The 22,323-nt window shown below is 38.1% G+C and overlaps 1 protein-coding gene and 1 non-coding gene across 2 annotated transcripts in view; both read right to left on the bottom strand.

Moving 5' to 3' along the window:
* Positions 1–9,728, bottom strand: part of THEMIS (thymocyte selection associated) — a 223,192-nt gene extending 213,464 nt beyond the window's left edge. Inside the window, exon 1 of the mRNA XM_075553732.1 lies at positions 9,638–9,728. Coding sequence (XP_075409847.1) covers positions 9,638–9,728 — 91 coding nt within the window. The remainder of the gene's footprint in view (positions 1–9,637) is intronic.
* Positions 9,729–21,710: 11,982 nt separating this feature from the next.
* Positions 21,711–21,845, bottom strand: LOC142454130 (small nucleolar RNA SNORA49). Its single transcript, XR_012785651.1, has one exon. It is a non-coding gene; the product is annotated as a small nucleolar RNA SNORA49 (small nucleolar RNA).
* Positions 21,846–22,323: the final 478 nt, after the last annotated feature.

Genomic DNA, 22,323 nt, shown 5'->3' with positions numbered 1-22,323 from the left:
GATAGCCCTTATGTGTCAAAACCGAACATTTTCTGATTCACTTGCTTTGGGTGTGTCATCAGGGTGGATCAATCACTAGAAGAATTCATTGTGTTTGCTGAAGTGGACGGGCAACAAGGCAAGGGGGTTGCTACTTGAGACGGATTAGCACAATAACCACAACAATGGACTGAAGCATGCTCATCTTCATGACTGGGCACATGCTATTTATTGGTATACCTATGGTCCCCAGGAGTCAGAGTTGACAGAGGGAGTTCTCTATCTCTCTCCATATGTGCATATGTGTACATTTATTTGTTTATGTATATACATATTTGTAGGCCATAAAGTCTTCAATATGGAAAGCTATAATTATAATTTATAATCTACCTGGATAAAAAATCTACTTGCTAAACACATATTTACTCTTGACATTCTCTCCATCTGATACTTCATGTCCTTTATTTCATCAACGACCTCCAGTTCCCTTTTCCCTGATTCTCCTCTAACGCTCTATGGCCTTCCCAGGCTTCTCTTCTAGCCATGCGCCCACCTTCTTCTTCTGACATAATCCATGCACCACAGTGCAATCCCTCAAACAAGGGGGTCTGGGGTAAACGCTGTCCTAAAGACTGCGAGTTCAGTTACAGATCACAGCAATAAAATAAATATTACAATAAACTGAGTCACACAAGTATTTTCATTCCCCAGTGAATGAACTATCCTGTAGCCTGTTAAATGTGCAATAGCATTATAGAAATGTTTGACAATAAACAAAATACAGCACAGAAACATAAAGCAAGCTCTCTTTTTTTGGTGGGAAAATACAGTCCTAAATGATGCTTGGCATGGGGTTGTCACAAACTTTCAATTTGTTAAAACTTCAGTTTTGGCGATGCACAATAAAATTAGGTCTTCCTGTATGTTTATATTTTTGGACCTTGTATCTGTCTGTGTTAGTCTGGGTTGACTAGAGAAACAAACTCATAGATACCTAGATGTGTATAAGAAAGATATTTCTGTAAGAGAGTAATTGTTTATTAAGAAAACATCCCAGCCCAGTCCAGATCAAGTCAATAAACCTTATATTAGCCCATATGTTCAATACCAGTCTGTAGATTTCTCTTCGGATTCATGCAAAACATACCAAGTCTCTGGCTGCCATCAGCATAGCTCCATGTGGCTTGTAAGGAGGATGGCTCACAAGGAGAGTCTGTATCTGGCCTCTAGTCAGCTATTTACGCCTTCTTGCCTCCAAATGAGGTCATCAAGCTGAGCCCTGATTAACAGGGTAAACTCCACCCCTTCACTCTTAATTGTCTCAAGTTGTCACCAGATTACATAACTACCACACTGTTGATTTCATCCTGTTTAAAAATAAGACTCTTCTTTTGTAAAGTTAGGGAGCCCTGGTGGCATAGTGCTTATACATTGAGCTGCTAACCTCAAGGTCAGCAGTTTGAAACCACTAGGCTTTCTGAGAAAGATGGTGCTTTCTACTCCCTTAAAGAGTTACAGCCTTGAAAGCTCAGGGGGGCGGTTCTACCCAGTCCTACAGAGTTGCTATAGGTCAACATCGACTCGACGGCAGTAAATTTGGTTTGGTTTGATTTTTGTTAAGTTAATGAAGTAACCCTGTGGTAGTTACATAATCTGTTGTCAATTTAAGATAATTAAGAGTGAAGAGATGGAGTCCAGACTGTCAATAGGTCACAGCTTCATGACCTCACTTGGAGCCACTAAGGAGATAAATAGCTTACTGGAGGCAGGAGACAGATTGACTCCCTGGGAGATATTCCAGCTGAGAAGACACATGGAGCTACACTAGTGCCCTGAGCTGGAGGTGCCACGTGGAGACCCCTTCCAGCGCTGAGATGCTTACACTGCCCCTGGATCCACAAGACTTCCCACCCACTAGCCTGTGATCCTCTTGCATTCAGCATGTGTTTCTTGAGTCTGAAGAGGGCTTCACAGATTGGTATCAGACATATGGGCTAATAACAGACTTATAGACTTGATCTGGACTGGGCTGGGATTTTTCTCAATATTCGACTGCTCTTTCATATAAAGATCTTTCTTATACACATGAGTGTTTATGAATCTGTTTCTCTAGTCAACCCAGACTAGCACACACCCTAAACCTAATTACTTCTGAGTTGTAAAACGTTCAGAACAGTATAGATACAAACATTGAGAAAGTGAGGCACCTTGAGAGGATGGTCTACAAGCCAAAGAATGATGATCAGGAATACCCAGGGCTACCGGTGGAATCAACCCTGATTTGTGCTTTCAGCATTTAAATGTTGAGAAAAAAGCATTTTCGGTTAAGGCAGCACTATGTAATTAGAGTAGAAGAGCCTTTATACAGCTGCAGCGCCTGCCCGAGCACCCTCCCACTTCCTTTAATGGGTATGCACTTTGGGGCAATCTAGCATTCATTTGCATTTGAATATCCTATATTGCCCTCAAACTCATTGGACTATAACTGAAATATACCTTCATCTCCAATACAGCAACTCCTCATCATTCCACATTCAATTAATATTTCTATTATCTATAATGGCATAACCATTATGCATAGCGGCACAACCAGTATGCCACCAAGTCTCCTCATGAGTCAGAGTCCTGTGACTCGTAGGCAGGACATTTTACATAATGTTGCAAGGAGCCTGGTAGCACAGTGAGTTTGTGTTGGACTGGTAACCACAGGTCACAGTTCGAAACCACCAGCAGCTCTGAGGCAGATAAAAGAGGCGTTCTGCTCCGATAAGAAGTCAGTCTTGGAAACCCACAAGAGCAATTCTACTCCATGAGTCAGAATCAACTCTCTGGCAGTGAAATAAAACTACTGGCTCCTGAAACATTGGGGCCATATTCAACACCTCTCTCTTACTTGGAAATTCCCTCTTCAATCAAAGTTAAACAATTCTACCAAAAAGTTCTTGATTCTGTCTCCTCCTTCCTTATCAATGGCTGATAATGTTTTCCTTTTTACCTCTGACTTAAATCAGTGCTGTAGACCTCCACTAGAATGAATGGTTCATTCCGTTTATCTGAAATCAGGTTTTATTGCCTTAAACATCTCAGGGATTCTTTAAAATTTCCTGCAATCTTCAAATAATCTATAATGAATATGCTTTCATTTGAAATTAGGAAACCACCTCATACAAAGTAATATTTTAAAAGATTCCTGCTGATTAGAGTATGAATTCAATATCTTTACCAAAGTGTAGAAGTCAGTTACGATATAACTACAAATTACTTCATTAGTCCCTCAACTGCATTGGACAGCAGGCTGCGTGTTCAAGGGTGTTTACTCTTCCCTCCTTCCGAAGAACGCTAGTGTACCTGGTCATCTGCTATACAACTTCAAGTCATAGCACAAACATCACACCTGCTCGGAGGCTTTCTCTGGCTTCCACAGGTGATGCTGCATGCTTTCCTGTGTGTCCTCAAAACAAATTATGTCGATAAAGACATGTTTATAGTATGATAAAGACTAATAAAAAGTATATATTTTCACTAAGCCATGGACTCCTTAAAGGCAAGCTTCACTATTTATTTAAGAGATGAAAAGAGTTAAAGAAGAAGAAAGGGGTGGAAAGAGAAATGGATGTGCCATTTTAGTTCATTAATTCCATGATTTTGACATATTTTTACAGGAATGAGAAATACAATATTTAAGATAAGTAATGCAAAACATTGAACTAAAAACCTTGGATTCACTAGTAGGGAAAAGGTTCTTATCATTTGAATTTTGTTTCATCAAATACAATTAAAACAATCAATTTTATGTTGAGCATCATATTTATGGTTTCAGTTAAGTGAAACTATGTGTTGACTTCTGCAAACATACGTGCAGTTTAATGAAAATTTTTCTTTTTGACAAACAGGGAAAGGAACATTACATATAATAGAGAGCAAAGAGAAGAGTTTACTGTAATGGGTTTAACTGTTTTGCCTAATTGAAATTGATATCTCCAGGCTCACCATTTTTTATAGAGTAAAACCCATGCATTGTCCCCCAAATCATATGCGATTCTGTACCATTTTCTCTCTGATTTTTTTTTGTACTTGCTCTCTATCTCTAGCTTCACTAGTTTCCGTGTTTTGTTTAATTTTCAAGTATGTCAACATTCCTACACTTTTCTCAAGCTGATCCAAGAAGATCATGCTTTGCAACTTGGTAGCAAAGTTCATTACGGTAATCCTTTGAATCTTTCCACTGGTTATATTTAGAGGGTTAGAAAATTCTGATTAATTCAAAATGGATCATAGACTTAAAGATGCGTGCAGACTGAAATATATGTGCTAAACTCTTCTAAGGAAAACTGTCCTGTTAAGAGTTAACTGAGCAAAATAGGTTTTGGGGAGGTGATTGATAACCCCTTTAAGTATCTTGCCTGATAAGATTTCTTTATATACATATCTAGGGCTTTGAGCCATGCCAGATAGTTTAGGCTAATATGGTGATTTATGGTGCACGCCTGTTTTTCTTCGGTATGCTGGGCTTTGCTGTTTGACTTCGGAAGAGACTGGAGGCCAAGTAACGATGTCAGCCACACAGATGCCCCATGCTTAAGTGACTGGCCTTCAATAAAAACCCTAAGCACCAAACTTTGAGTTAGTATTCCTAGTTGGTAATATTTTATGTGTTGTGATATTGTGTTGAAAGAAATAATCATTATTTGTACAGTTACACTAGAAGAGGATAACTGAAAATGTTCACCTAATATTCTTGGACTTTTCCCTATCACCTTTTTCTATTGCTGATTTACTCTATATTACTTTTGTTAATAAACCATAACCATGGCTATAACAGAATTTTAGAGTTCTGTGAGTCCTTCTAACAAATAATCAAGGAAACATGAACAAATGTGCTTGACACAATAAATGGATGGATGGATTGTGATAAGAGCTGTGAGAGCCCCCGATAAAAGGATTAAAAAAACAAAACCAAATCATCGCACCTGATGATGGCCAGTTTTTAAACTCTTGGGTCTACTCTTCTCCTATGGATCCTTTGTGTCGTTTTATTATTAATATTGTAGTTTATTATTTATCCATATTTAATTTATATTGGTATATGAAATAGGGGTGGTATATAAATTTGTTTTAAGTGTTATAAATAGTGAGAAATTATTCTCATAATATTTCAAGGACAATGGTAATAATTATTATTACAGTTAGGATCCAGTTTGTATTTTCTGTGTGCTACTCATTTTGCTAAATATTTAATGTCCAATAACTCAATGAACTATCAAATTTACACTTAGGACATGATGAAGTCTCTTTTAACAACAGAAAAATAATTGCTGACAACTTTAAGTTGACTTTAGAATTATGTCTTATTTATAACTTAGCCAGTAGGCAGAGTACTGCACTTCTAACCCATTGTTCTGTGCTGCATACAAGTAGAGCAGCTTATCTTACTGAAAACACTTCAGGGAGCCCCGGTGGCACAGTGGTTACGTGTTGAACTGAAATCACTTCAGGAAGTTAATGTCTTCTTTAATCCAGAACAGATAAGTACAAGGCAAAGGAAGTAATTGTTTCATTTTATTTATTATATAAATTCAAAAAATCCTAAATATAATTTCAAATTCTCATTAAAACCATATATTTGAGTAAAATATGAAAGAATTTATCAACAACAGAAGAATCTTTAAATGGGATTTAACCTATTAACACAGGATCAATTATGTCCAATGCCTATAGATTATGAAAATTTCTAGAACATAAGGAATAGATGGGAACTTCCTTGATTTGGTGAAAGTGAAATTCCAAAACACAGAGTACTATACTTAAAAAGAAACTTTAGATGCATTTTCTTTATGATAAGGAATACAGAAAAATGCACAATATAGTTTAACATAGTATTGGAGGACCTACCTGGTCTACACGTAAAATGTAAGAAGGAAACAAGTATTATAAAATGTGATAGAGAAGAAAAATAATGCTTTATGTTAGCAGATGATATGAATATCTATTTAGGAACCCATTTTGTTTAAATAAAAAATTGGAATTGCTAAGAGACTCGTTAAATATGGCTAATAACATTTAGTTATATTCAACAATAACTGGTGAGAAATAGGAAGAAATATCATTCAAAAGCGTACCAAGCCCACAGTCAGTGAGTCAACTCGAACTTATCGCGACCCTGTACTGGGTTCCCAAGGGTGAAAATGACTAGTGGTGCAGAGAGCCTCTTCTGGTGGATTTCAACTGACTACCTATTGTTAGTAGTTCAACACTTACCCAACATCAAATATGATTCGAAAGAGAAATAGATATTAATGTATGTGTATAGAGATGCTTTATAGAACCTAAATTAGAAACATAATATCCCTTTGGGACTCAGAACAGACAAACTCAAAGACGTTTTCTTGAAGATGATTTTTTTGAACAAAGATGAACCACACTCATTGAGGAAAAGATCTTATAATTTAAAATGTTGAAGCCAGGATGAGAAATCTCATCCCAGATTGGCTTCACTTGAGAATTCTTCCAAATTGTTGTACATTAATACCAAATTTACACAAAATCTTTAGAAGGGGGAAAAGGGACATTATCCAAGATGTTGCTTAAATTCAGCATAATTTGATATGAAAACATCAAAGACATTATCAATATAATGACCTAATTGATACCAAAAATACAAAGAGCAAGAGAAGTAAGAATAGAAACTAAATTTAATGCTATGTGACTAAATTGGTTTTCTATCACAAGTTAAAGCTTTGTTTAGTATTCAAAATTAAATCAATGATCAACGTGAAATAAAAATATATAATCAAAAAATAGACATACATAAAATTAATACATTCATGATATTTTTAATTGCTGTTAGCAAGCAAACTTCCTTTTTCTTTAATGAGCAAGGGATTTAAATAGTCTCTTCATAAAGGAGCTAGGCCAAAAGGCCAATAAACATATGAAAAGCTGCTCAATTTTATTATCAGGGAAATACAAACTAAAACCACAGGACATTCTTCGCAGGATGGCTAAAATTAGGAAGACCAACAAGATCAAGCGTTGCAGACATGTGAGTTAATTAAAAACTGGATAGACTGCTGTTTGGCATGTACAGTGATGCAATCACTCAGGAAAACAGGGTTGTACTGCCCACAAACACTGAGCACACATGCCATATTATCCAGCAATAATCCTCTTAGATACTCACTTGAAATGTACACACATGTAACTATAGATAGAATGTTCATGACAGCATTACTAACAACTCCAAAATAGAAAGAATTCAAGTATAAGTGAACAACAGAATAGATGAACAAATTTTGGTATATTCATTCAGAAAAACATTTTATGAATGAGCCACCTGGATCAATTTCACAAACATAAGGATGACCATTTATGGCAACCAGAAAAAATATTTCATACTGTAGTGTCACATTATATAACGTTCAAAATGGACCAAAGCCGTGGTCGTGGCACGTTGAGGGAAGATAATGGATAATGATTGAGAAAGTGAGCAAGACAACATGTCTAGGAAACTAGAATATTCGAACTAGGATGGCGTTACATGATGTTCTTTCTTGTGAAAAGCCAACAAGCACGGGTATACTGTTTTTCTCTCTTAATTGAAGTATTCCATAGTCGATTAATAAAAGGTCATCTGAATACATAAAGAGACATACTTAAAATGAATTAATGTAGGAATGTCAATTTTCTCAAGTTAATTCATATAAGCAATAGATTCCAATGTGAATTTCTGTTTCATTCTTTAATGAATCACTTCTTTTTTAAATGCAGACATATATTGTAAATGTCTATGAACATATAAGTCAACTTTGAAAAAGAAGAGTAAACGTAAAGAATTAGTTAATACATCGACAACATTAAGATTTTTCCCCCAGTGTCCAGTTATAAAAATAGTGATTGGAAACAATTACAGGGGAAAAATAGACTACTGGACCAGAAGCTATATTTCAGAAACAGGTTGATAGAGATATGACCACTTTAAAGGTAACAACACAAAATGGGGAAAAGGTATCTAGTTTGGAAAAGCAGGTTTATTATATGAAGAAAACTGAAATTGGCTCTGGACGCATCATAATAAAAAAGTGATCTTCCAATGGATTAAAAGGTAACAATATCAAAGAAGATCTTTCTAGCCTAGACAGAAAGAAAAATGTTGTATGGAAAGACACAAAATCCTGAACCATGAGTCAAAAGTGGACTTGGGGCTTCTTAGGAACATACATAACCACTGGGTAGTACACATGCCTGATACGTTCAGCAGCTGACTGAAGTTTTAGCGGTCTGAATCCACACAGAAGAAAAGGCGCATGATACACATAAAAAAAATCTACTATTAAACTGCGATCCTTAAAACCCCTGGTGGCAATTGATTTTTTTACTTAAGGAACATAGAGACATTTCATAATTTTGTAGACATGGCAAAACATGGTGTTATTCCAAATAACCAATTTGCTAATGAATTAAACAAAACCCTATTACAAACTAATAATAATGTGTACCAATTTCTCACTTCCAGGTATATGTATCTGTATGTATGCTTATGAATTGATCTAATATCTGTCGAGCTTGCGTGTATTTTATAAAAGAATACATAATCCATGATTTTGTCTATGAATGGTAAAAATGACTTGCCTATAAAAAACGACTTGCTTATAGCCTTACGTTACTTTCCACAAAGACTGTTTACTACTCTCTCAATTCTACTACGTTGGTGAACCAGAAACACACATTTATTTGCATAAAAATGAGTCTTGTCACACATGTATTCAAACTAACTGCTAAAAGAGTCTAAATATACATGGAAGGCTTTGATATTATTTTACATGAATTATCATGTTAAGTTACACCAAAGTTCAATCATTCATTGTTCAAAAATTTAAGGAAACTGTGACTTTCCAGCATATATTTTAAGTAAATTATCCTATAAGTAAATAAATACTAATTTCTTTGAATAAAAAGTCATTATCTAGAGCAACAGTTCTGAACCTGTGGATCGTGACCCCTTTAGGGGTCGAATGACCCTTTCACAGGGGTTGGCTGACTCCTAAAGTAGCAAAATGACAGTGATGAAGTAGCAATGAAAATAATTTTATGGTTAGGGGGTCACCACAACATGAGGAACTATATTAAGGGGTCGCAGCATAAGGAAGGTTGAGAACCACTGATCTGGAGGAATTAAATGTTAGGCCACTACAGAAAGAGTAAGAGAATTGTTGAAATAAGTAACATTTAGACATAGTAGAACCTGGTAAAGAGATTTCTCTTTCCAAACACTGCTTTGGATAGTTGTTTTTTGTTTTAAGAAAAAGTTTTTATAATCCAGAAACTTAACCATAGATATATATATTTAAAACACATGTCACTCAATTACAGCCAAAGTCAATGAAAAGACAGAATAATTCACCTACCATTTATGACGAATTCTTGAAGACCTAAAAAATTCTCAAGAACTGATGCACTTCTTATCCCTAGAATGCTATCTCGTTTCTGCCTTCTCTGACACTATTGAATTCTGACCATTCATCTCTTAAATCTTTTTCCCCTTTATAATTCTTTCAGTGGAATTTGTAGATTCTGTATTTAAATGTTCCCTTTCAACTCCCGAGAGCGTGTATATTTTATAAGCACTCTATAGCCAGCTAAGCGTTATCAGGGTGCTTACCTTCAAGATAAATGCCTGACTGGATTTCAAGGACCCTGGGGAGACTCCTGAGGTCCAGGGAGTGGACAAATTCCTCCAGCGACAATGCCATTGCTTCGACTTGGGTTCTGTGCTGATCTGGTTCTTACAGGGGACTGCGACTTCTGAGTGTCACTGGTTTTCAATTGCAGTTCCTGTACACCATTCCTCCTTTGAGCAAGCAAGAATGTCGCGCTAGAGCAGATCTGAGGAGGAGCAGTTCTGGGTAGGGAGGACTCTGTGAAAGGAGAGAGAGGCAGAAGATCAAAGGTCTCACTGGTCTCTGTTCTCATTGTGGCTTCATTTCCTTCTGACAGAAGTAGAACAGGATGGGGGTGGAGTGAGCCTGTTTCAACACACATTGTCAGAAAAATTAGACTTCATACATAGCTTGCTCCATCTGTTGCTTGTCCAGGTGTGCATTTCCATCAGGGGCAAGACTATTTGGGATCAAATTTGCTTATGACTAGTCCACCAGTAGAGGAGAATGCAGGACTAGAATTTAGCCTTAAAAATGGTACCTTGATTATCAAGGGTTCATGGGCTGCAAGGGTGGGGGAGGGAGGGAGACAAATGAGAAGAAAATGAGGAGCTGATAGCAAGGGTTCAAGTAGAAAGAAAATGTTTTGAAAATGATTATGGCAACATATGTACAAATGTGCTTGACACAATGGACCTATGTATGAATTTTCATAAGAGCTGTACAAGCCCCCCAATAAGATTATTTTTAAAATGGTACCTTGTTAAATATTTATCTCTGTAGTTCATTTCTAAAGCTTGGCTTTATAATACCTTATTTGCATATTCCCACTGGTTTTATATGAAATTTGGTTGCAAAAGTGCTTTGTGTCAGCTCCTTTTAGAACCCTGATGCTCTAGAGAAAGAGGATTGAAAACCACTTCTTACTCTACCGCATTAAGAGAATTTGCTTAAACTTAAAAGCAGAATTAGATAAGGGTGCAGTATGCAAAGTGATAGAATAAGTAAGTATGAATTTTCTAATCTCCACAGAACAGTGATAAATATCAGGAGGCCTGGGTTTTCCGGGTTGAACTATGCTTTTGATTTGTAGAGTGACTTCGTTTATTTCCTCTGTAAAATGGGGGGGAAATAAAAGGAGAGAAATAAGTTCTCTTCCAAGGCCCAGCATCTACAATTCTGATCTTCAGGCTGAAATTCAGTGGGGAACCTACAAATTCAAAGGAAATAAAGTAATCTGATCTAATTAAGAATCTTCCATTTCTCTATTAGTCGTGTTTAATTGAAACAATATTTAGGACAAGAGTATGCAATGCAAAGTAATACTCACTGAGTCATTTTTTGATGAATAATAGAAGACTTGGTAATATATGTGAGGGTAAAAGAGGCTAGAAAACTGTACATTCTCCTTATAAAGCAAACTCAAGACTTCTGCCTAGAAAGTGTTTTGGCCTTAGGCAGAAGTGTGCATAGCCAGAGAGAGAAGGTCAGTGATCTTCCTGACTCCATCATATTTTCTCTCTCCGTAACCTATGTATTAAAATGCTGCTTTCTTTTAAAATAGAACTTTGGAATGCTCATTCAGCTGCTTATAATAACAATTGAGACATTTAATAACCTGCCTAACTTCATTTCTTTCATAGTCAATTTAGAATTTATGATTGGTTACATCAACAGTTGGCTTTTTCACTGGTTTCTTCTACCTGTGCTGGAACGTTTTTGCCTGTAAGTCTCCCAAACTTGATCTGCTTTCTGCTACCCTCCCCCAAAGTTCACGTTCCTCATTCTACTGCAAACATTGTTGATGAACCTAACGCATTTCTCATACTGTTGACTATATGATACAACTCTTCCTTAAAAAGCATACATCTGTCATAATGGTGCTACAACGCATTTCATTTGCCACTTGATTCCAGATGGGCTTACTTGATTTTTCTTTCTTTTTTTTTCTTCTAAGCATCCTCAGTCAAACTTTTTATCCCATTAGCCAAAGAAGTCCTGGCGCTGCAGCAGTTAATGCCCAGCTGCTAATAGAAGGGCTAGCGTTTAAATTCATCCGGCAGCCCCACAGGAGGAAAGACACAGTAATTTGTTCTTACAAAGATTATAGCCTGGAAAACCCTATGGGGCAGTTCTACTCTGCCACATGGGGTTACTATGAGTCAAAATGTCTCAATACCACCTAAAAAGAATAGTATCTAAAGATAGTTTTAAAAAAGAATAAGTAAGGTCAAAATTGGTATTTTTTAGAAAAATAAAAACTGAGAAATTTTGCCACTAGCAGACCATGGAGAAATACTGAAGTTTTTTTCTTTAGCAAAAGGAATATGATCTCAGGCAAAACTGAAAAACGCAGTAAGTAAGGAAGAACAATGGAATAGATAGACACAGTCAGTGGCAATGGGCAATTATGTCTGATCTCATCTGGCTTCCCTAATGCCATGAGATAGAGGCCAGCCATGCCTCCAAGTCCCATCCTTCTTTCCCTATTCTGACACCAACCGTTCTCCCAAGGCACTCTGTTTCTATTCTGGGTTCAATAATGCATTGCAATGACAATGCATAACTCACAGACATACTAACCATCATGGTGGCTTGTCAGGGAAGTTAAAAAGTTACCTGAAGCCAGAAGCAGTAAAGAGTAAAAGTATAGTCATTGTTCTACTTTAATACCTGTCCTCAGTTAGTAGCCAAATCTTTGTCTAGTCCTCAGCCTCTCAGCCACATTGTCCTTGGTTCTCTGCCTTCATGAGCCAGGAAGTCAGCCTGCTACTCTGCCCCAGAGTCTCATAATTTTGGTGGTGTTCCTCCATTCTGTATCATACTCTCTTTTTCAGCCTCTGGTCTTGCCCTCCACCACTCCACCGTTAATGTCAACTTCCAGGGGTCCTGAGGTTTCCATCTCTTTTCTGCTTCAAAGAGAGTGCTTTCTTGGAGCCAATCCCCTCTCTTGTTGTTACCCACGTCCTATATGCTGAGGTGCTAGAAGCTCTGCTGCTGGGTTTCTTTCAAATGCCGGCAGGGCCACTCAAGTGAGCACAGGCTTCTGCAAGCTTACAGACTAAGAACACACAATGGAGGAGGCATAGTCTACTATTTCTGAGGAATTAGCTCTTAAACCCCCCCCCCTTTTTTTACAGCATCAGAACATTGTAATGAAAGGAAGTGAAACATTGTTGGAGATAGTGCCAGAAGATGAGCCCCTCAGGTCAGAAGGTATTTAAAATATGACGAAAGAAGAGCTGCCTTCTCCAGGTAGAGTCACCCTTTATTACATAGATGGAGTAAAGCCTATGCGAGTAAGCCTTCTGGATATTCCTTTGCTAATGGGACATGACCCAAAATTAAACGGCTTAGGTACAAACTAAGGTGACCAAATTTTAATACTGGTAAAGCTGGTCACCATTGATAAACTCATATCCTGGCGACAAAGCCACATGGCAGCCGAAAACCGTATACCCTAGCTTGTCGTGCATTCTTTCCAAAAATCAGAGATTTTTTTAAATGCCACAGGACGTGGGAAAAATTGTTTAAAAAGTGGGACATCTGGTCACCGTAAACATCAACTAATACTCAAAATTTTTACAAAGTAAGAATCTAGGAAATTTCAAGTTGTAGAAAATGAAGTAGAACACATAAATATCAGCATTCTAGGTGTTAGTGAGCTGAAATAAACTGATATTGGCCATTTGGGATCAGAAAACCATGTGGTTTACTATTCTGGGGATGACATTATCAAGAGGAATGGCATCACATTCATCATCTGAAAGGACATTTCAGGATCTATTTGGAAGTATGATGCTATCTGTGACAGGATTACATCTATCTGCATACAAAGACACCCAATTAATACTATTATTCAATTTTAGGTCCCAACAACAAAAGCTACTGATAAAGAAGTTGAAGAATTCTACCAGCATTTTCAGTCTGAAATTGAAAAAAACATGCAATCAAGATGCGTCGATAAATTATTGGAAATTGGAATGCAAACATTGGAAACAAAGAAGGAACAATAGTTGGAAAAGAGGGGTTGGTGACAGAAACTAGCTTGAAGACTGAATGATAGAATTTTGCAAGACTAACATCTTCCACACAAATGCCTTTTCCCCCACAATACTAAAGGCTATGATGTGTGTGTGTGTGTGTGTGTGTGTGTGTGTGTGTGTGTGTGTGTTTTGGGGGCAGTACTGTGGGGGTTATACCAAAAAACTGGAAAATTTTAAAAGCTGTGTATTTAATTTTTTTTAACAAAACAACCTTATCACCTTCAAAGCACTCCCCATTACACTTAATACATTTATCAAATCTGCCGTTCTATTCTTAGAAACATCCAACTTATCTGTTTGGATGGCTAACAACACCTCCCTCATTTTCTTCTTCACCTCGTCTACTTTATTAAATCACTGTCCTTTCGTGTTCCTCTTCATTAGCAGAAACAACAAAAGTTGCACAGAGTGAGATCAGGAGAGTAAGGTACGTGGGGCAATAGGGGCATGTTGGTTTTTTTTGGTTTTGTTTGGTTTTTTTTTGCCAAAACCTGGCACACTGAGATGGCTGCTTGAGCAAGTGCATTGTCAGAGTGGTAAAAACCAGTCCCCCATTTACCACAAAGAAGGCCTTTTTTGTTGCACACAGTTGCACAATATTTTCAGAACCTCTAAATATAAAACTTGATTAACCATCTGACCCAGTGGAAGGAACTCTAAATGCACTATCCCCCTCACATCAAAAACACAGATGACAAAAAAATCGAGGATTCAAGATGGCATCCAGGTAGAATCACCCACCAGTTGTTAGATCCTGTTGTTAGATCAGAAAATTAAGAGGTAAGGAGGCCAATATAGGGAGGCTGGGTGCTAAAAATAGATTTTGTGTACTAGGGTCTCAATTAGACCTCCCCCTGTGATTTTTTTTCTCATGGAGTTATTCAAGAACTCATTCAAATGCTGTAAGTTCACCATGTCTGCCAGCAAGCTCTGCTAATCCCTCACCATATCCAGTGGGATGGCATCTGCCAACACTTCGTATGCCCAATATACAAAATTCACAGTGTACAGTAATTTCCCCAGGAAGCTATCTAAAGGGGATCATAATCCCAGGCTCTCTGAGAACTAGCCACAAGACCTCACACCAGAGTTCCCCTCTCTGCTAGACACCCTGCTCTTGAATCTTCCCTCCTCAGCCATGAACAAACTGACTACATAAGCAACCCCCTCACCCCATCTCCACACCTCCATGCCTGCCAGCATGGGTAACAACAATTTGTCACTAATTTGCAACAATTGAGTACCCCCTGAGATAGCTGTGCAATAGAGTCAGGAGTGACACAGGAGTGCAGCCAGGGGAGAATTCAGATCTAATCAGCCCCCCAAACCACTTGGTTAATCTTGTCCCTCTTCCTTGGGAGACATCATAGCATATCCCCAATAATAGGCCATGCCACAAGCCCATTATATAAAGAGGGGAAAAAAATTTAACACTTACAATTCTAGGTGTATTCCTTTGCTGTAAGCCATCAGAAACCTGGCCCTGGTCTGTTAGCATGATATTAGCACTACAAAACAGGAGAACAGAGTTCAGAATCCCCAGAGCACAGCCTAGAGGATTTTAACCTAACAAAGCAGAAAAAGTCAGGGGTTGAAAACCACAGCCCCAGCCAAAAACTGACTCTACCAGTTTGGGGCTCCCATAGAGGGTCTTTGAAAGTCTGCAAATCATGTGACCAGACAGCCCAGACCAAACCCATGCCCACACTGCAGGCCTGCCTCAACCCTGTCCAGTGGCATGCCTACAGTCACTGACCTCAGCACATCCTCTGAGGCCCCCACTGCCTTGAGTCACTGAGTCACCAAAGCACCTTACCTACATACCAGTATGACTCACCACCGTAGTAGATCACAGATAGTCCCTGAAACCAAACTTAGTCACACAGAGAAAGAGCTCAAGGCCCTTGGGTCTCCTGGAAATATGGTGCCCAGATCTTCCAAAGTAACACACAGAGAGCAGCATACCCCAACACCCTCAACAAGAAAACGAAATGCAACAGTGGGAATACTCCTAAACGTAACGATGCTCATAGAAGAAACAGACGCTGATCTTCAACACAAAGAAATCTTCAGAATGCTGCTGGAGTGATACAGGATATGAGGGAAGCAATGCAGAATGAGGATGCGAGGAGAGAGGATATGAAGTCCACAATAGAGGGGATTAAGTCCATGCACCAAAAGGTAATACAAGAACTAAGGTATGAGGTAACAGAAGCAAAACACAAGATCGCAGACCTCACTAACAGACTAGAATAGGTGGAGAATTTTACCAGCGATCTCGAGGACAATCAGGCAGGCAGACTTCAACAAATGGGAGACAGTCAAACAAGATCATAAAAGAGGTGGAAGAAAACCTGAAATCAATCACAGATGCTATGAAGTGGAACAATATTCAAATAATTGGTCTTCCAGAACAAGACACAATAAAGAAGTCTACAGCTAAATCAGTGAGAGAAATCCTGGAAACAAACTTACACACTTTAATGAATGAGAATCACTCATACAGTAAGCAGGGCACACCATTTAGACTAAACCACATGAGGAACTCACCAAAGAACATAATAAATTATCCAACTTTGAGGAAAAAGAGAAAATGTTAAAAGCAGCAAGAGTAACTAAGGTGGTTACACACAATGATGCTCAGGTAAGACTATGCTCAGACTTATCAGCAGATACCAGAGAGAGTTGAGTAACATCTGAAAGCTGAAAGAAAATAAAACACCATTCTAAGTATCCTCTACCCTTCCAAACTATCTATTAGGATAGACAGTGAGGTAAGAGTGTTCCTGAACAAGGAAAAACTCAAATAATATGCCACAAGACACCCAACCCTGGGGAAAATTATTGCCAATTCACTGTGGTCAGAAGACCAACACTCACCAAGCACTAGCAGGAGACCTCCACCTAGCTCAAATCCATCCAGAAGACAATGTGCCAAAAACAATTGCTTCAGAGAGAAAAGAAGGCAAGAATGAAGCTCCCCACATAAACACAACCCACTAATTTAAAGGGAGATAGGAAAACACTGAACACAAAGGTATGAGGTGACAGCAGTGAATCCACCTATGGTGTTAATAACTCTGAATGCCAATGGCCTGAACTTGCCCATTAGAAGACAAAAGTTAGCAGGCTGACTATGAAAACATAACCCATCAATCTGTTGACTTCAAAAAGCACACCATAAGCTTGCAAACAAAAATAGACTAAGATTAAAAGGCTGGCAGAAACTACACCAGGCAAGCAGCACCTTAAAAAAAAGGAGGGGTGCAATCCTAATCTCCAACAAAATTGACCTCAAGGTACAAACCATAACAAGAGACAAAGATGGCCACTATATCATGTTCAAAGGATCAGGAGCCAGTAAGCATAATAAACATATATGCACCTAACAAGAGACCCCCAAAATGTATCAAACTATTCAAAAGATAAAAAAGGAAATCACAGACTCAACAATCATAGTAGGTAATACACCACTATCAGAGAAAAACAGATCAATGGGAAAGAAGCTCAGCAAGGAGGATACAGAGCTAAACACTACAATTAGGAGACTGGATCTAACAGACAATTATAGAGCTCTCCATTGAAATGCAAAAGCATTCACATTCTTTTCAAGTGTGCATGGCTCATTTTCAAAAATAGACCACATGCTGGGATACAACTTGAGCTTGAGTAAATTCAAACAAATAGAGATCACTCAGATGTCCCTCTGAGTCCACCAAACCATAAAACTGGATACCAACAAAAGTCCAACCAGAAAAACAAAGGCAAACAGCTCGAGGATGAATAACAATCTTCTGCACCATGAATGAGTACTTGTCCAGATTAGAGAGGAAATAGGGAATTTTATAGAAACTAATGAGAATAAGAATACAACATACCAAAGCCTATAGGTACAGAAAAAGCAGTTATTAGAGGAAACGTGATAGCAATTAATGTATATATGAAAAAGGAAGAGAGACTTATGACTGATATTCTACCACAAAACCTTCAGCAACTAGAACAGAGTCAACAGAACAATACCTCCAACGGCAAAAGAAAAGAAATCATAAAAAGCAGAGCAGTTAAAGGAGTGGGAAGATAAGAGAACAGTGCAAAAATCAATGCAGCAGTAAGCTCGTTCTTGGAAAGAATCAGCAGAATTAACAGCCCACTGGCAAACCTAACCAAGGAACAGAAAGTGCCAACATCAATAGGCAGGATGAGGGATGAAACTGGGGAAATCACAATGGACCCCAACAAGATTAAGGATTTACAGTACTATGAAAGTCTGTATTCTAGTGAATCCAACAACATGGAAGACATGGACAAGTACCTGTAAAAACAATGCCTCCCTAGATTACCCCAGATAGAGGTCAAGAATCTCAATAGACACACAGTAAAAGAAGAAACAGATATGGTTATCAAGAAACTACCAGTGAAAAATCTCCTGGACCAGTTGGCTTCACAGGAGAATTCTACCAAGAACACAGGGAAGAGCTGATACTGATCTTTCAAAAATTATTCCAAAGCATAGAAAAATTTGGCAAACTCATTATATGAAGCCAGTATAACTGTGATACCCAAACAGAGCAAGTAGACAAATTATATGTACTCCTGTAACAGGCTTCTGAAGCGGAAAGGAAATCAATCAAAGCAGTCTCAAATAGATACTGGAACCCACATTATTTTACTTAATGTACTTGGAAAATTATCCATCACAAAGCACAGCTAGGCTAAAGCACTTTCCTAAATGCAGTCTCTATGGAATTTGTATAGCTCTCGACATTTCTCAAAAGACTGATTGGATGCTGATGTCACCTAAAAGAGTGAAAAATGCTGAGAAACGTTTCTTATTTACCTAGATAGTGATTAAAAGCTAGACCCTGCTATCTAGTTAGTTAACAAAGACATTCAGAGACTGACTTAAGATTTAAAGCATCGTATCGTTCTGCTGGCTTGCTCATGGTCAACAGTTGTTTTCTGGGTTACCCTGAATTCTGAGTTAAGGAAATATAGCTATATGTGACTCCCCAAAGGGTAAATTCCAAAGTCAAAGATATATATTCCCTATGCATTCTGCTTTCTAACAGGACACACCAAAAACAGTCTTTTGCACTGCTGTAGTCTCCTCACTGGTATATCTTTTATTAATTTATTTTTTCTGCTAATTAAAATTTTATTATTAGTATATGTTATATTTCATAGTTCAATGATGTCTCTCAGAATTGTAAAATTGCTACCATAATCAGTTTCCAAACACTCTTTTTCTACATGGACTCCATGACATCATCTCCCTTCCCTCCCTCCCCATCCTGTTATATCCTTTAAATTAAAATTTCTGTTTCTTTCCCTGACTTGGCATGGGTAAATTGGTTACACAATTTCAGGGTAAAATACCTGTATATCAGGTGACAGTTGATGTTTTTACACTGATCTTCCTAAGTGTATCATTCACAAGACTGCAAAGGTAGAATCCATGTGCTTATGAACGGATTCAACCAACAAATAAAATAAATGGATTAATAAATTATTGTTCAACTGCAAGATCCACTGCTATCTAGTCAATTTCAGCTCATACCAACCCTATGTCGAGTTTCTGAAGCTATAAATCTTTATGAGAATGGATAGCCCCTTTTTTTCTCCAGCAGAGTAGTTGGTAGGTTTGAGCCACTAACCAGTTAGTGGTCCAATGATTATCTGACAGCACCAACAACTCAAACCAAAATTACTACCATCAAGATTCTGAATGATAGTGGCCCTGTATGGTAAGATAGAACTGCCCCCTGTGGGTTTCTATGATTGTCACTCTTAACAGCAGTAAACAGCCTCCTCTTTCTCCCGCAGCGAGGGTTGGTGATTAGCTACTAGATGTCCCTTCATTTAGCTATAAGAATGAATAAAATTCTGATACATATGAGATTTGTATACAAAAATGATTTTTCTCCCCAAAGCTATGAGTTTAATTTTTTTAACAAAACAATCTTAACACCTTCAGAGTGCTCTGCATCACACTTAATGCATTTATCGAATCTGCCATTCCATTCTTGGAAACATTTTTCAAACTCATCTATTTGAATGGCGGACTACACCTTGCTTGTTTTTTTTTTCCTTCACCTTTTCTACATCGTCAAATCAGTCCTTTCAAGTTCCTCTGCATTCTCAGAGGCAAAAAGAAGTCAAGAAGTTGCACGAGTAAGGTCAGGTGAGTCAGGTGCATGGGGCAAGAGAGGCATTCTGGTTTTTTTTTTTGTTGTTGTTGTTTTTTTGCCAAAAACTAGTGTACTGAGATGGCTATGCATGCAGGTGCATTGTTGTGGTGGCAAAACCACCCCGCCCCCACTCTACCACAAATCAGGCCTTTTTTTGTTGCACCACTTTTGCGCAATCTTTTCAGAACCTCTAAATAGAAAACTTGATTAACAGTCTGACCTGGTGGAATGAACTCCAAAGCGCTATCCCTCTTGCATCAACAAAAACCAAATGATCATTGTCTTGATCTTTGATTTCACTTGACTAGATTTTTGGGGTGAGGGGATGATGGCGTCTTCCACTGGCTTGGTTGATGTTTGCTTTGGGGGTCATAGAATAGCACCCTGTCTCATCGCCAGCAACAGCCCGGGGGAAGAGTCTGGGTCGCTTCAGAGCTGTTCTTTCAGAGCACAGAATGTTTCCAGTCTGCACTTTCATTCCTGGTCAGTCAGAACCTGAGGCCCACATTTTGCAGGGACACTTCTCATTCCCAAATCTTCCATTAAAATTCACTGATAGTCCTGAGAATATCCCATCTCTTCAGCGGTCCACCATCAGTCTTTGAGCCCAAGTGCATGACTTTTGTCTACATTTTCATCCATTTGGGATGTTGACGGACGTCCAGAATGAGGTTTATCATTAATCAATATTTCACCTTTTTAACAATGAGAAAATCACTTGTACACTTGCATTTTCCCCCATAGCACTGTCCTTGTAAGCTGTATTCAATATCACAACAGTTTCTCTGGCATTTTCCCTGAGCAGGACACAACATTTCAGAGCCACATGCTGTTCTCTTAAATTGGCCATCACCAAAAAAATGAGGTTCAAGAAAAACTGCCTTTATGAAAAAATTCACCGTGACCAGCCCAGACCTTCCCAGGTGACACCACTGGATGCACTAACTCAGAGAGAGCTGCTTGATGTTTGCCTAGAAGGAAAAGTGCATTCTACAAAAGCTCTGCCCAGTGGAGCTTCTTCCATTTGGGGGTGGGTGGGATACTCCCTCCTAGATGAACCTTGAATGCATTAGGTGTGCGAAATAAACCACACTCAAAAGGACACTTATTGTGCAATTCTACTTATATGAGTTAGCTAGAATAAGCACATTCATGGCATTGATAGACAAAAATTAGGTTGTCTAGGGCTGGGGTTATGATGAAAGAGAAGGTAGGGATTTATGGGTATGATTGAAAAGAATGTAAAAGTTCTGTAAATTATAGTGTTGTTAATTGCACAATATTACAAACATACTTAGTGCCACTGAATTGTACACTTAAAGCTGTCAAGATGCTAGATTTCTATTATTCATATTCTGCAACAGTTTAAAATATGAATCTTTAAAAGACATTGGAGCAGGGAAGATGCAGCATAGATAAGAATGTATATAGTAAGTGTCGAATGTAACACTTTGAGTTGTTCGACATATACTTAGAAAACAATACAATTGTATGTGCTTATAAAACAATTACATTTTTGTTTAGAAAGCAACAAAACTATTTTTCTTGAACATATAGAGATTTAAACACACACACACACACACACACACACATATGCTTGTTTCAGTCCTGTAATCTTCAGCATTTTCTTTACGCTGTCCTCACCCACGTTGCATATTATCTTTTTGCATTTTAATTATATCTTATGGGAAATTTTCCTTCCATATCTTACCTTCAGGGTTATGCCTATTCCCATCCCCTTGAATAGTCCTTCCTTGATTTTCCTCATTTTTCATTCTACTTTTCTATCTGTTCTTTCTCAGTCTTTTGTATTTATTTTGTAGCCTCATCTCTCTTTCTTCACTGTCAGCTCAATGTATAGTCCCCAGAAGAAAGTGGGTTCTTCCTGGGGAGGGGGGACATGAGCTTTCTTATCTATCCTCAGCCAATGCCCCGGCACTCCACAGCGACAAGGCCCTGGAGTAAGGCTGAGGGAGCTCTCTTTTATATATGATTGTGACTTTGCCCAATACATTTGTCTTAGATAGTCAATCGAAAAGTGTATCTTCAAATATAATGTAAAGGTAGGTAATAAAAAGTACCGAAGAGACCAAATTCAAGAAAACAGTGCTGTGATACAGTGGCAAAACCCAGGTTCCCATTAAGAGTGGCCTATATTACCTCTAGCCAATTGCCAGGAAGAAGTTATTGGTTTTTTAAGGAAAGCTGAAAATATGCTTCCAATCAAATCATGTTCATAAGTTTGCAACTAATAAATGTTTTATCATTGCAGGTCAAATTATTATTTTCATGTTAAATAACCTGACTTTTATTGGATGGTAATATCTTATTGTTTTAAAACAGGTGCTGACAAAAAAGGGCATGAGGGTACCAGCATGTGATCTCACCAAATAAGTATTTCTGATCAAACCCTTTCTGAGCTCTGAAAAACTTAGAATCTTTCTGAAAAGGATT

Source organism: Tenrec ecaudatus, chromosome 7 (genome assembly GCF_050624435.1).
Source record: "Tenrec ecaudatus isolate mTenEca1 chromosome 7, mTenEca1.hap1, whole genome shotgun sequence".
NCBI lineage: Eukaryota > Metazoa > Chordata > Mammalia > Afrosoricida > Tenrecidae > Tenrec > Tenrec ecaudatus.
Note: the sequence above shows the minus strand (reverse complement) of the source record. Positions and strands in the feature narration are given on the sequence as shown.